Raw genomic sequence first — 14006 nt, 5'->3', positions numbered from 1 at the left:
AGGCTGCATTTCAGAATTAGATTTCTCAGTTGTACAGGAAGAAGATGTTCTGAAGGTGAAGGCCTTTAAATTATCCTCAGATGATTTCCTCTCGAAATATAGACTAACAATGTCCTCCAATGCAACAGTAGAATTATTAAGATGGTCTACCCCAGAGGATTTCTAAAAATATTTTTTCTGTATTGTAGGGCAGACTTTTCCATTAATTTGTGAAATGGAGATTTGTCCAGTTCACACAATCGCTTCCAGGTCATTTATCTTATTTAATGGGGTCCTATGTACATTCCAGAGCTTAGAACAGTGGAGTGGGAGAAGACTTCTGGGCAGGTGTAGTAAATTCCCAGACAAACTCTGCTAGATGTCTACAGTTGAGTTTGAAGTCGAAACACCTGGAGGGCCACAGGTTATACAGGCCTGTCTTAGAGGTAGTGAAAGCAATGAAAATGAACTAATTTCTTTGCCTCTACTTCCTCTTTATATCACAAAGTAGAACTTTTCCAGGCATTTCAAGGCCTGTTATCTCACTATAAATCTTTGTAGCATTCCTTTTCAACTGTTATTCTTTCATATCCTGGAAGTAGTTGTGGAGATCATGGCTTTTGGGATGTTGTTGTTTGCTTGTTTAGCATTATCACTGAATAGGGCACTTTACAAGTAAAAGAACAATAAAATGTTTCCCTGTCCTCGGACTTATAATCTATTTAAGACATTATTCCAAAGGACAAAGGGATGGCAGAGGTTTTTATTGGCTGGGGTGTGTGTGTGTGGGGGGGGGGGGATGTTACGTCCAACAGATACTGCAGAAGGTTCTTCCATCTGCTTCTGGGTTTAGGCATGATAGAGCTCCTCTCTTCAAGGCCAGGGCAGTGGCAATTGTGGTGGTGGCAATTGGGATGCTTTTGGGCAAAGCTGTGCTTACTCCTTCTTAAATATTAAATAGTAATAATGTGGACTTTTTTTTTTTTGCTTACTCCGTGATCTCTTGGTCTTTTTTCTACAGACTAGAGGAGAAAGAGGTTTTGCTGGTGTTAAATTTAAGAAGTTGTTCAACTTTAGGTTTTTGTGACTTAGATTTCTTGGACATTTTTGCTATGTTATGCTTTCTGCTTTTGCCTTGATCTAATGTTGGTCTGTATAATGTTGGTGGTGGAGAAACAGGCCAGCCTTCAGGCAGGTGAATAAACTTGGATGGCCCTTTGTTATTCCCTGTGTCATTAATGACAAGTAATATTTGAGGTTCCTGTTGATGCCACCTTCTGGACAAACGTAGAAATTAACTTGTTACCAAAATTGTGACAGTTCTGTATCAGATTAAAACAAAACAGCAAAATTTATGTAAACGAATTCTCAAATGCATACTGACATTGCAAATTAACATAGAGACACTTGAGCTTGCATAGTAGTCACCTAGAATATGCTGACTTCAGCTTGTTATTCTTAATTGAGATCATTCCTGATAAACTCAGTCTTGATATGGTTTAATTCAGATGTTAATTTTTATAATCAAAAATATTTAAATTAATATTTACAAAGCTTTTGATTTTTTAATGTTTAGTATATATTAAACATTAAAAACTGGCAGTAATGGCAGTACTGAGATGCAGAGCTGAGCCCCTTAGTTAAATGTCTTATGATCATGCTGCAAGGAAAATAATAATAATAAATAAAGCAAATTGACATAGCATAAAATTGGACACAATGGGCAGGCCAAACGGACGAGGTAAAATTATAAAACCCTGGATGAGGTAGGAATTAAAAAAAAGTGTAATTGAGAGGAACCCAAAAGGATGACCAGTGGGGTTAGGCTTTCAGTTTAGGAAGAGGGAAAGTGCATCATAGGGGCTGCACTGTAGATAGAACAAACAGAAATGGGATAAATGGTCACTCTCCAAAGTGATCTTTGATTGTAAATTGAGTCTAGTCCATGTCCATTCTGGAGTAAGCACATATATCTTAAGATTCTCCTTAAAAAATGAGGGACCAAGTGAAATGTTTTTTCCGGTTTGATTTACCAATATGCTGCTCCAACTCTTTAGTTTTTGGATGTTCCTGATTTTCAGGCAAATAAGGGGGGAACCAGTTGAGCTGCTTTTACATCATTAGCATAATTCATGGAGTAGGTGAAGCAGTTTTCATGGAATGAAGGAATAATATACACTTTTGACTCGCCACTTGTAGTTGTCTTTGCTTATGCACACTAAGTTTATCAGTGACACTAATATATCCTGTCTATATGACTCTCTCTCTCTCTCTCTCTCTCTCTCTCCCTCTCTCTCTCTCTCTATATATATATATATATCAGTTGCTTTCAGCAATCAGTGTACAAGCAACTCTGCAGAATGGCAAAAAAAAAAAACTACCTCAGTGTCTTCTTTACTAAATTCTTTATAAGGTTCAGCAGTTACATTAAATCACATTACTCTTTTAGTTATTAATCTTGGGTACTTGCTAATGACTTTGGTTTGTCAGCTGTGATCTTGCTTTTTCCTGCTAAGTACAAGCAGTTACTTCTGAATCAAATCCACTCCAAGTCCTTATTTTTTTTCTTAGACAATAACTGCTTGAAATCCTTCCATATAAAGATAAATAGCAGAGAAAAATGCAGGGAAACGTTTTCAGATGTGCAATAAAGGGGTGTATCTCCCTGATTTGTCAACATTGCTTTATAAAATCCAGTATTTTTGTAATTTTAAATAGAAATATAGGATTGGAGAGAGTACTTTGGATGGTCTATAATTATACTAAATAAGAAAATAGTAATAGCTGTATTGTGAATATATGACAACAATGTTATAAGCTTGCCTTACTTGACCCAGCAGATTCAGAAGATGCGGTCCTATATAAGCATGAATCTCCCTTAAAGTAATCTATATATGGATATGCCAGGAATAATGTATACTGCATCACACATGCACCTTCCAATCTTAAGTTAACATTTAAGCCATAATATGCAATGTGTTCAAAAAAAATTGAAGATACTTTTGAAAATCAGAAAATACTTTCCATAGGATCTTGGTCAAATACATTGAAAAAAAGAGGGAGGGAAAGAAAAGAGAAAGAAAAACATAATAGCATCTTTAATACTGTTTTGTATTTTAGTGTAAGTTTCCACTTCTTTAGAAACTACTACATTGGTTAAATACAGATTCAACTCATTCAGTAAAGTAGTTATGTTCCTAGACAGTACTTCTGTTTTTAAAAATACTAGAAATGATTTTTTTTTAAAATATATATATATATATATCTTGCAGTGCTGGGATTGGACGAACTGGTGTTCTTATCACCATGGAAACAGCTATGTGTCTTATTGAATGTAACCAGCCTGTTTACCCATTGGATATTGTGAGAACCATGAGAGATCAAAGGGCCATGATGATCCAAACTCCTGTAAGTAGCACTTGTTTCTAACAACACACATTACTGCTTGAAATAAGTGATATTATTAAGTGTGTCCTGGCACTGCATTTTGTACAACTATTGGATGTAAATTTGAATGCATTACTTCAGTTTTGTATTACATAGATAGATGCAGCCAGAATAACGCTGGTGCTCAGTAATTCATGATTTAGAATTCAGACCTCCATTCCCCTTCCTTTTCTCTATCACTCTTGCCACAGCTGCATTGGATCAAATTGATCTGATTTGTTTCATCCCTCCCTTTCTTTCTCTCTTTTCTCTCACTCATTCCTTTCCCTTCTCTATCTTGTCTCTTCTGCTCCTGGATTGTGTCTGTGTCCTCTTCCCCTTCCCCAGTCATGGGGGATAATCAGCAGTATTCAGGCTTGATGATGCCTATTTTCTGTGCTCCAAATTTCCTTCATAAATGTGAAATGACTAATGGATTTGGATTTGACAGTGTAGTTTTAATAATTGTTTTAATACTGCTGTTGTTTTTTGAGTTTTGTTGCATATGTTTATTTTTATTGTGTTTATGTATATATACAGCATCCATTTGCTACCTGTTGTGAGCTGCTCTGAGTCCCCCTGCTGGGGTGGGAAGGGCAGGATATAAATATAGTAAATAAATAAGTAAATAACTTACTTTCATGAGTGGAATAGATGAAACTTCAGTACGCATATATCCTTTTCTGGATCCGCATCCACATTATAGAGCAAAGAATTAACAGCATGTCAAAGGATTCATTTGGGAGATGATATGAATGAAGAGGTTTGATCACTATGGCTATGAAAGGCATTTCACACACAGAGAAAGGGTGACTGCTGTGCTGTTTCAGTCATGTAATTTGTACAGCTGAACATCAGAATCAGTTGTTTTCCCCTTTACACTTCCATATTTTATCCACAAGATGGCAGTGTTCTGTTTTTATTTCCCCTCTTGTAATAAATTTTTAATTGGATTCCTAAATCCATTCTACTGTTTCTATGTGTTAAATACACATTTACTTGTGGGTGCATTCATTTTAGTGTAGACCTCCTCATAGTGTAATATAAACAGTGAAATATTCTGGTTAAAGCCCCTTCTTGTATAATGCAGCACACATTAAAGCCATGAGTAGTTTTAGTATTGTGACCTTTTAGCATTATATCTAAAATAGTGGCCAAAAAAGCTCAGGCAGCTCACCCAATAAAGCTATAATGTGTTGAGCAATGCTAGTGCAAACAAAACCACAACACTGAATGTGATGCATGTGCAACAGTGAAAGCAAGTCATCAAAGGTTTTTGCAAGTCATCAAAGTTTGCAGTATGACACTTTTGGATGCAGTCCTTATTTTTCCTTGTATCTGTTCTTCAACTTGGAAATAGTTTTCAGATGTTAGTATTAGATTAATACAGATAGCCAAAGTAACTTCCACCATGTTTACCGATCTATATTTTCATCCATTTGTAGCTTTTCGTATACTGAAAGTGAAACTCATTGTTATAACATTAATAGGTAAAGAGTACGACTTAATTTGTGTAAAAAAAGTGATATTTATTAATGTGAAGAATTCACTTGGGGATAGACATTTATATTTTAACATTTTCAAAATGTTTTAAAAGTATTTTCATCACAATATCTTTGAAGTTTGCCAAGACATTCTCGTAGCTCACTGTTTTAAAAAAATCCCCCCTTGCCCCCCTAACTAAGACATAAATTGCTGCACTTTATTTTCCAGAGTCAATACAGATTTGTTTGCGAGGCTATTTTGAAAGTGTACGAAGAAGAACTTGTTAGACCTTTAAAGACATCACTGCATTAATAGAAGGCAAACAATACTTTACAGAAGAATCCATGTAAGACTGCACTTGTTGTGCCATAACATTGCTTGCAAGAAATGATGTCTGAAAACAATGAAGAACTGAAATGGACTTGGAAAAACTTCAGCACTGTTGCACTTTATGTTAAAACTGAAAACTGGTCTCTGAAACACTATGATTTTTTTCCCTGTCTCTTGGAAGACTTCCTTTATGCTTTGCTTCGAACAAACCACAGACTGAATGAACTCCATGCGTTCTGGATAGCTTTCCAGAGTTTGTTGTAGTGCCATATAGTCCCTTTGGTTTGAACTGCTACAAAAGAAAGGCTTGGAACACTCTCGCTCTTTATTTGACACCTTTCTCTCTCTTTTTTAAAGCAACAACAATACACATAAAGCCATTTCTTCCAGTGCTACAATTTATTTGTCGTTAAGATTCTTGTTGTCTTTTGTTTTGGTGAAATGTTAGCAATATTATTACTACTAGATACACTGCCTATGGAAGCAGCACATTTTGCCCTATGCTCTTCTAAAAATCTAACCTGATTTGTTGTGAAAAGCTGCAGTTTGTTCTAACCCAGCAGTTGCTGCAAAGGCCCATTTAACCAGCAGTTTGGTTTAGGTTGGAGTAGAAAGAATACTTACTTTGAACTGGTAGCTGTCTCTCAGCATGTCATAACAATTATGTATTTGGAAACATCCGATGACATCACCTAATGGGAGAATGCATGAATATTGTCTTAACCCCCGAAGTGCCTAGAGACCTACAGTGTATGTCTTAATGGCAAGGCACCAATATTGCCCAAAAAGGGAAGTGTGATCTTGGTTGGTTTTACTTTTTCAGATTCACATTCTAAAGCATTGTCTCTTGGTGCTTCGAATACGGTACTGTTGCGGGGCAGGATCATAGAAATACCATTCCTTCTTTTTCTACAAGTACCTGCATGCTCCTCTGTGTAGCAAAAACATCCTGGCCTATTAAACATGTAATCATTGTTTACTACTCTGCAATGAAGTGGAAAATCTAGCACATTCCTTTCCAGTTGTAAAATGTTAGCACAAAACAACAAACCAGTGTCAAATTCTAGAGTTTTTTCCTTACTTTCAACTATAAAATGAGAAAAAAGCTTTGTCGTTTGAGTAGGACATGACTCCTCAGTAACATCAGTCTCCCACTTTTAAACATGAAAATTCCAAGTGGACCTTCCCTGATGTAATTCATATTTATAGTGTTTTTACAAGATTAGGGGGGAAAGGGAAGGGAGGAATGAAATGCCATCTTTTTGTCTGCTAAATATGCAACCTTTCTGTACGTTCATTGGGATTTTCTGTGTTGTTTTGCATAATGAAACTGGTTATTTATCTCCATTTAAATTCAGTAGCCTCGATGGAGGTGGTTGATTAATACAATGTCTCCGCTCATTCAAGGGTAATATGTAGTCTTAGTTTTTGAAAATATACACATGTAATTCTAGGATCAGAAAAGCCAATTTGTTTGTAAGGATGTTCTCCTTCCTGCACAGCAAGTGTATGTTTCAGACCTTTATGAAAATTTAATCTGCCCTGTATTTGAATGCTTTCATTAGGGACCCCATTTTAAAAAAATCAGTCATGGAGTGAAATATTTTTACGATGGCTTTTAAAACATAGCTATGATAAAGAGAGAAAGGAAGACACTGTGAGGATGGATGTAGACTTCTCAGCAGAGCCCTGTGCAGAATCCCATATTGGTGTTTAGAGGCTCCTGCTAGTAATAAGAGGAGAAGGTTAACTAGCTATTTGGCTTCTTATCCTGCAAATGCTTGCAGCCTCCAAAGTCTGCTTGATGCTGGGGGAGGAATCCTTAAGCAGATTTTAGAGGACACTCTGGGCTTCAGGGAGAAGAAAAGCTCTTCTCATATTCCCCAGCTCTTTGATTTGGAGAATGTGAAGTCTGCATCCAACCCATGGCATTGAAAATGTATTCCCATTCATTTAACTTCTGTAGGGCAAAGATATACCAACCTCATTCCCTTTTAAGAGAAAGTTTTAAAGGCTTTATAATTTTTTAAAAAAGAATATTGATTGTGTTACTTATTTTAAAAGCAAATTTTGTTTCTGGATTTGGGATTATTATCTTTAACTATATCTTCCTTTTTGGGTCACTTATGAAAACGAATACCAGCGATGAGTGATTTACTTTATCCAGGTTATAGTTCAGATGGTATTATCTGTAATGGGTTACTTACTATCCAGTCTGTAAAAAAACACAATCCTTTTCTCTACTTCCAAAAACTGAAGCAATTCCTAAAATGCACTTCTATTTTTGCTATCTGTGGAAATAAGTGATGATTCTGGTGATTGCTTAGAATTGTGCTGTGCTGACACCTAAATTATCTCTAGTGGAAGGAAGGACTGTTCAAGAGTTTTGTGGAAAGTCTGCAGTGGTGGCTCTTATGAAACAATATTGCGGCAAGCCCAAAGAGGAATAATAGTAAAATTAAACATGCTAAACGCTTCTGTTTTCATAATCTTACTTTGAAAAGGATTGGCACCTGGTAAGTTTTAGGCTTTGGATTTTGTTACTATTTCTGTTGTTTTGTGTCATGACATTTGTTTTCAGGGCTATTTTACACACTTGTGACATGTTAAATTTATATATGAAATTGTTTGCATTCACTCTAGAAAAGAACGTACAATTTTACTGTTGCCAAACATATACATGAAAACAGCATTGCCCTTTTTATAAACTAGATGGAAGAGAAAAACTAGGAGGTATATATACCCTTGGTATTTTTACATATGCTGATATTTTACCTATACTGATATTCTTATGAGAGTTTGCCAAAGCAATCTGAAGCTGTGAGTAACCTTTATCCCACAGTGTATAATTTTGTTGGGGTGTAGTTTTGATTTTTCATACATTGATCCAACATAGAGACAGAAACATTAGCTGCCTTAAAAGTCTCAATCTCTCCGATATAAGCTGATCCAGGTTTACAGTCAGTGTCGATGAAGAAATATTTGAAGAGATTACTTGGGCAGCTCATCAGCTAATCAACAAGCTACAGAAATTTCCCTCAAATGTGCATATATGATAGAGGCAGATTGATAATAAAGCATTGTTATGCATTAAAAGAGAAATGTCCATAAAATGCATCTTCCCATTGGTATAAATAGCCTTTTACTAATATTTTTATATGGCCTAAAAGTTAATATTGCTAATTACTTTGCATTGGGTTACGAAGATATGTATCAAGCTAAAAAGAAAAAGAAAAAAAATATTTTTTGTATGTGCTTCATTCTGTACAAAACATGAATGTATGTTTCAGGCATAATTACATAAAGTGATGAGTGTTATGGGTGTTGGATTTTATGGATAATTATTTTCTTACTATTTCCTAAAAAAGATGTGGAGAGAGAAATTGTAACACTTCCTGTTTTTTAAAAAAAAATCAAGTTTTTTTTCATTGTAAATAAGAGCAATGGGGTAATAGTTTTGTGCCAATGTATGTTACAGATGTATGTTTTTTTTAATCTTGAAGACTATGATTATTTAAGGTATTTTTGAAGGTTGTCTACTGCAGAAATCTAGGTTGCTTCTTTGCCTTTTTAAAGTTGTGTGGCTTTTTGGGTAATGGAAGTATATTTTAAGGTAAGTTAAATATGAAGTATTCACTGTCAGTCATTCTCTGAGAAAGCCAGTTAATTATCCCACTTAGAGATGTGAGGAAATTATGGCCCCCATTGTTATTGGATTGTAAGTTCCAATAGCCCTAACTAGCATAGCAATTGTGGGAAAATGCTGGAATTTACAGTCCGACATGATCTGGAGGGTTACATGATGATCCTCACTATTAACATGAAGCATTGTCCCTCCAAATAATGACAGTGGTTTACCCATTTCTGGTAGTGCACTAGTTTCTGTACAACATTACTACTAGCATTAGAACAAAGTTGATTTTAATGTAACTTGGTATTTCCATTTCCAAAATGTACTTTCTTGAGCAATCTAAGTGTAGAATGAGGCAGACCATCAGTTACGTTAAGCTAAAGCCTTAGACATTTTCTCTGAAGTACTAAACTCACCTTTAAACCCAGTAGTACAAACTATTATATTACATTATTTTTCACAAAAGTCGTTCATGTTACAACTTTGGTTGGTAGCTTTCTTCTGAATTTTATGAATAAGTTCTTCTTGTAAAACATCATAGAGTTAGTGTAGACCGCAGTGTATTCATAGCCGATGGATACCAATATAGAAATGATACTCTCCTCTTATAGCAGAAGGTACAAAATGCAAGTGAAGAGAGATGGGGAGAGGTGTTTTGGCATAAGCATTCAGGCCAGGACCTTGCCACCAACCAATGTGCAGGTGATAATTGCATCATCTGTGAAAGGGAGAAAACAAAAGTGCTTTAGCTGCAGCATTTGCGGAGGCCAAGAAGTGGAAAGGTAATGCATGGAGTCTCAGCAGCTTTTGTGTATCATGGAGCAGAGCTACTCTAGAATTTTGGAAGGTGATCTGCTTGATTGAGTGCAGAATTACAAGTATGTGGCCAGTAGTTGGCAACTGATGGTTCCCCAAGCCTTTGAAAGTCTTGTGGGATTTGTAACTCATGTGCTATATTAACCCCTTGTGTGTTCTGTGTAAGTGCCTTTCCTTACTTCTATAATCAACATTTGGAAGGGAGTCAAGATAATCTGGTACGATGCCATCCTTCCCCCCCATACTTTCACTAATAGCAAGATTCACAAATGGCTTAGGACTACACATGTTGTTCAAAGGAAACTTCTGCATGTTATGCCAACATTTGTATTTCAGCATTAGAACTAGAATCTAGTTGTCTGCATGTGTACTTCACCAGTGCAAATAGAGGGCAAATTGAAAGAAATAACGTGAAGAAACCAGTAAGGAAGAGCTGCTATCGAACTTAGTGAGACTTTGGGTTCTGGTGACATGGAAATTAATGGAGAGACGCCAACAAGCCTCTGAGCATGCTTAACTGGAAATGAATTTCTTTAGTCAGTTGGATGGACTTTGGAATAAATGAGGCTCTTGCCTTAAGCACAAATACTGCAACTTGAGTGTATAGGTACTCCTGTGCAAGTGGAAAGTGTGTTTGCAGGTGATGCCTCACAATTTTTTCTTTTTCCTCTTGTTATATTTCCTCCCCTTCATCCAATGTCAGTCTAAAGAATCTATACTCAGGAGTGAGTTTCTGGAGGTGCAGTGAAGAGGTGATAAGAAAGCTTAAATATCAGCTGTAGGCTTAAGTAGCTTGTCATTTGTGATCTATGGATCACTTTTTGAATTTTAAATCTAGATTTGTTGCACACTTGCTTTGGGGTACTTTTGATAGGTTGCTTGTGTGTATTTGAGTTTGCCTTCTAACCGTAATATCCAGCTGCCATGGAAAACAAACTCAGCCTTCGTTTTCATTATTATGCAGTAGTACCATTTCAGTTTGTGCCATTGCCACCTATCACAAAGAAAGATACTAAATAAATACCAATGTTAAGTCCACTATGTAACAAAGTAGCATTTTTTTTAAAAAAACTTTGCATGGACAACTGTGTTAAGCTGAATTCTGGAAATGCTGTAAAGGAGAACTAACATATATGCTTTAATTCAGTCATTGCAGCCAAGCTAGAAATACAAACCAAAGCTGAATGGGTTGCTTTTCAATCTTCTGAATGGTTTAGGAATTGAAAACTAGATTTTCATCTTTGTGAAGGGCAGCTTGCCTTGTTGAAACTTGGACTTTAAAGGTTTAATTTCAGTCCATACACTAAATGTTTGTTCTCATCAGCTACAATCTGGATGAATAAATCTTATGAGATAGTCAGGAAATACATTCTGTGGGAAAATGGTAAAATTATATTGCCTTAAACCAAATGTTACTGGCATATGGTTTATTTGTACAGGGATCTTTGAAGACCACTATGTTAATATTTGGGAAATGATTTATTTGGGGGGGGGGGGGGGGAGCTGGTGATACTTGGGAAGTGAGGAGAGCTTGACTGACAATATTTACTGATAGAAATACTTGATATTTAACCTAATTTTAAATATATTTCATCTAAATTTCTTGAATTTCAAAATAGCACTTTATCAAATGCTTTACTACTGACATGATTTTTGGAGAAAACATGTTTGCTATCAGATTGAGGAGATGTCTAACTGACTACTATATGGAGCGGATTGGGATTTTTCTGAGCATGAATGCTTCTGGATGTTTTTTCCATCTGTCTTAAGACACATTTCACTAATTCCAAAATCTTAGGTCTGCCACATTGCATATGAAAAATGAATGCCTATGTATCAACCTGTAGTGCTAGAGCAGATCTTGATAAACTAAGCATTTTCCCCGATTTTAGAGTTGTAATCATCACAAGTGATGGCCCTAAAAAGAACCGTCACAACATCGCAGCTTAAACATTTCTTTTGATTTCTCTGTGTCATACTCAACTATAAACAGTTTACTATGGCTGAGATCCACTGGGCTCTGCAGATAGCTTTCCTTGTACGCCGCAGTTTTGACAGTCTATCATTATTCTAGATTGGCTTCCAAAAAATCTTGGGGAGCCACACAGGTTCACTATAAGGCAAAGAGAAAGGGGATAGTCTCTGAGTGGACATAGAAATGTGCGTGTGTAGTCAAGGAGCCCTTTGGATTCTGGCTTGCATGTATTCCTGCTTAACATTTTAAAATATTTGCTTAAAAGTCTGGAAATTAGTCCAGAGTTTTGTACTTCTGTAATGAGTAGGCAATGCAAAAAGATTAAAGGGAAAAGGCTGTAATTCTTATAGGCAGAAGCTAAAATATGGTCAGAGGGGTGAAAACAGTTTGTCACCCTGTTGCTTGTGTTTTTCTGTTAAGAGTATAGAGAGAGACAAACTTCCCAGTGTAGTTACTGCCACACATTAGGAACTGGGCTTCAAATTTAACATCTGTTCATATAGATACTAAAATTGGTGATCTCTTTCTCCTAGCAAATTCAAAAAAGCCGTTTTTGTGTTTGCGTGTGGGGTTTTTTTGTTTTTGTTTTGTTTTGTTCTCTGGCAGAGGTGCTAGTCTTATGTGTAAATAATACAAAGGGTGTAAAATCCAATCTTGTGTCTGGATCATCTTCACAGTCCTATGAGTGACCATATTTATTTATTTGTGTTGCTAATGGTAATGACTTTGCCTTTCTTCTGTGACTTTGCATTGTCCAGTTCAGCTGGCTGTTGCACTGCTTAGTGAGTCGGCTTTTGAGCGCCTCTACAGCCCAGTGTAATTGTGCATTGTCCATCTGTCATCACACAGGTTTGTTTGCATATAAATGGATGTGTCTCTGAACTTGTGTTTACATTTTTTACAAAATAAAAACAACAAAGGTTGTTCAGCTAAGAGCAGCTCTACACTAAGCAGCAGGACATTTGCTCCATTGAAAATTACATGCACTTGAATTTGATCAACACTGGACAATGTAAAAAAATAATCTGCGTTTATCACTTCAGCTACTGTATGCTTTAAAAGGGCCTTATGGCCTAAATCCAGTTATTCGTTCCAGCGAGGCCCAATGAATCAGTGGGAAGGTGAAGTGAACCCATAGGTTAATCCCAGTGATTGAATGGGCCTGCTCTATGTTTGGTTAACAATTGGATTTAGACCTATGTATCTTACCTGCATTGGAGTAAAAGAGAGTTCTTGCCATTAATAAGGTACACTAATGTTATGCATACTATACCAGCAGCTCCCCTGAGGGAAAAAAGAATAAATATTTAACATTTAACAAATCTTGTTTTTAGTCTTAAGAGCAACTTCATTCTATTATGTGAAATATATGCTGTTATACATATTTTGTGGATATATTTAATTTTGATTGACAAATAGTTGTCTAGGTAAAAACTTGAAAAAATATAGTTTACTTGTGGATCTTAATTGTTTAATTGCAAAATAAAGATGTGCTTTAGTAATTTAAAGTTTGGACATTTTTTTATTTAAAATGAGATTTACAGCATGTTGGATGAGTATCTGTGTTTACCACATGTTTATTATTAGAAATGTACAGACATAGACACTATTGGATTTGACACTATTGATTGAATTTGCAATTAAAGGCCTTTTTATCTGTTAAAAATCTCCTATTTGGATTCAGGATGAACACAGAGATGAAGCTGTGGAAAGCAACATAATTTTTCAGAAAAATTTAAATATTTGCAGGCTTTACAGAATGAAAGTTACTCTGTCATTTTGGGAACAGAAAATAAATTATATATTACTTTGTCATAAACTACTAAGTTCATTATATTAAAATTATAGCTTATTCTAAATATAATTATAAATTATTTTTGTTTCAAATGGAGCTACAAGGCCCTGAAAGTAAGGAGTACTAAACAATTTTGCCACAAAAAGCAGAAGAAAGAAACTAATACAATGTTGTCTCCACTAATTTTCTGTGACATCAAGCATATAGTGTATGTAACATATGGCATTCATTCCTGTAAACTGAGCTCAGAAAAAGAAACAGAGATCAAATTGCCGTGATCTAATATTGTGGGTAATATGTTCTACCTAAGTATTCTTACAAAATTTATTACTAGAAAGTAGGATAATAAATATATGGACATCATGCCGTAAGCATTTTATCTGTCATTCTCAAAACACAGAAAATGTGATTTTTTCAAATGTTTCCAAAAATATTTGAGGGGTTCTACATTTTTAAAAAGATATAGATGTTATGCAGAAGAAAACATTTTCTCAATCCACTGGAATAATAAGAGTTGGAAGGGTCTCAAACCACTGAGAGTGCATTGACATTTGGGAGAAATGTGTGCC

General features: G+C 35.7%; 1 protein-coding gene across 5 annotated transcripts in view; it reads left to right on the top strand.

The window, feature by feature from the left end:
* Nucleotides 1–13144, top strand: part of PTPN4 (protein tyrosine phosphatase non-receptor type 4) — a 98663-nt gene extending 85519 nt beyond the window's left edge. For all 5 annotated transcript variants that reach the window (XM_060774226.2, XM_067473526.1, XM_067473547.1 and 2 more), the window contains 2 exons: nucleotides 3252–3387; nucleotides 5119–13144. In XM_060774226.2, coding sequence (XP_060630209.2) covers nucleotides 3252–3387; nucleotides 5119–5202 — 220 coding nt within the window. In that variant the 3' untranslated portion in view covers nucleotides 5203–13144. The remainder of the gene's footprint in view (nucleotides 1–3251; nucleotides 3388–5118) is intronic.
* Nucleotides 13145–14006: the final 862 nt, after the last annotated feature.

Source organism: Anolis sagrei, chromosome 1 (genome assembly GCF_037176765.1).
Source record: "Anolis sagrei isolate rAnoSag1 chromosome 1, rAnoSag1.mat, whole genome shotgun sequence".
Lineage (NCBI taxonomy): Eukaryota > Metazoa > Chordata > Lepidosauria > Squamata > Dactyloidae > Anolis > Anolis sagrei.
Note: the sequence above shows the minus strand (reverse complement) of the source record. Positions and strands in the feature narration are given on the sequence as shown.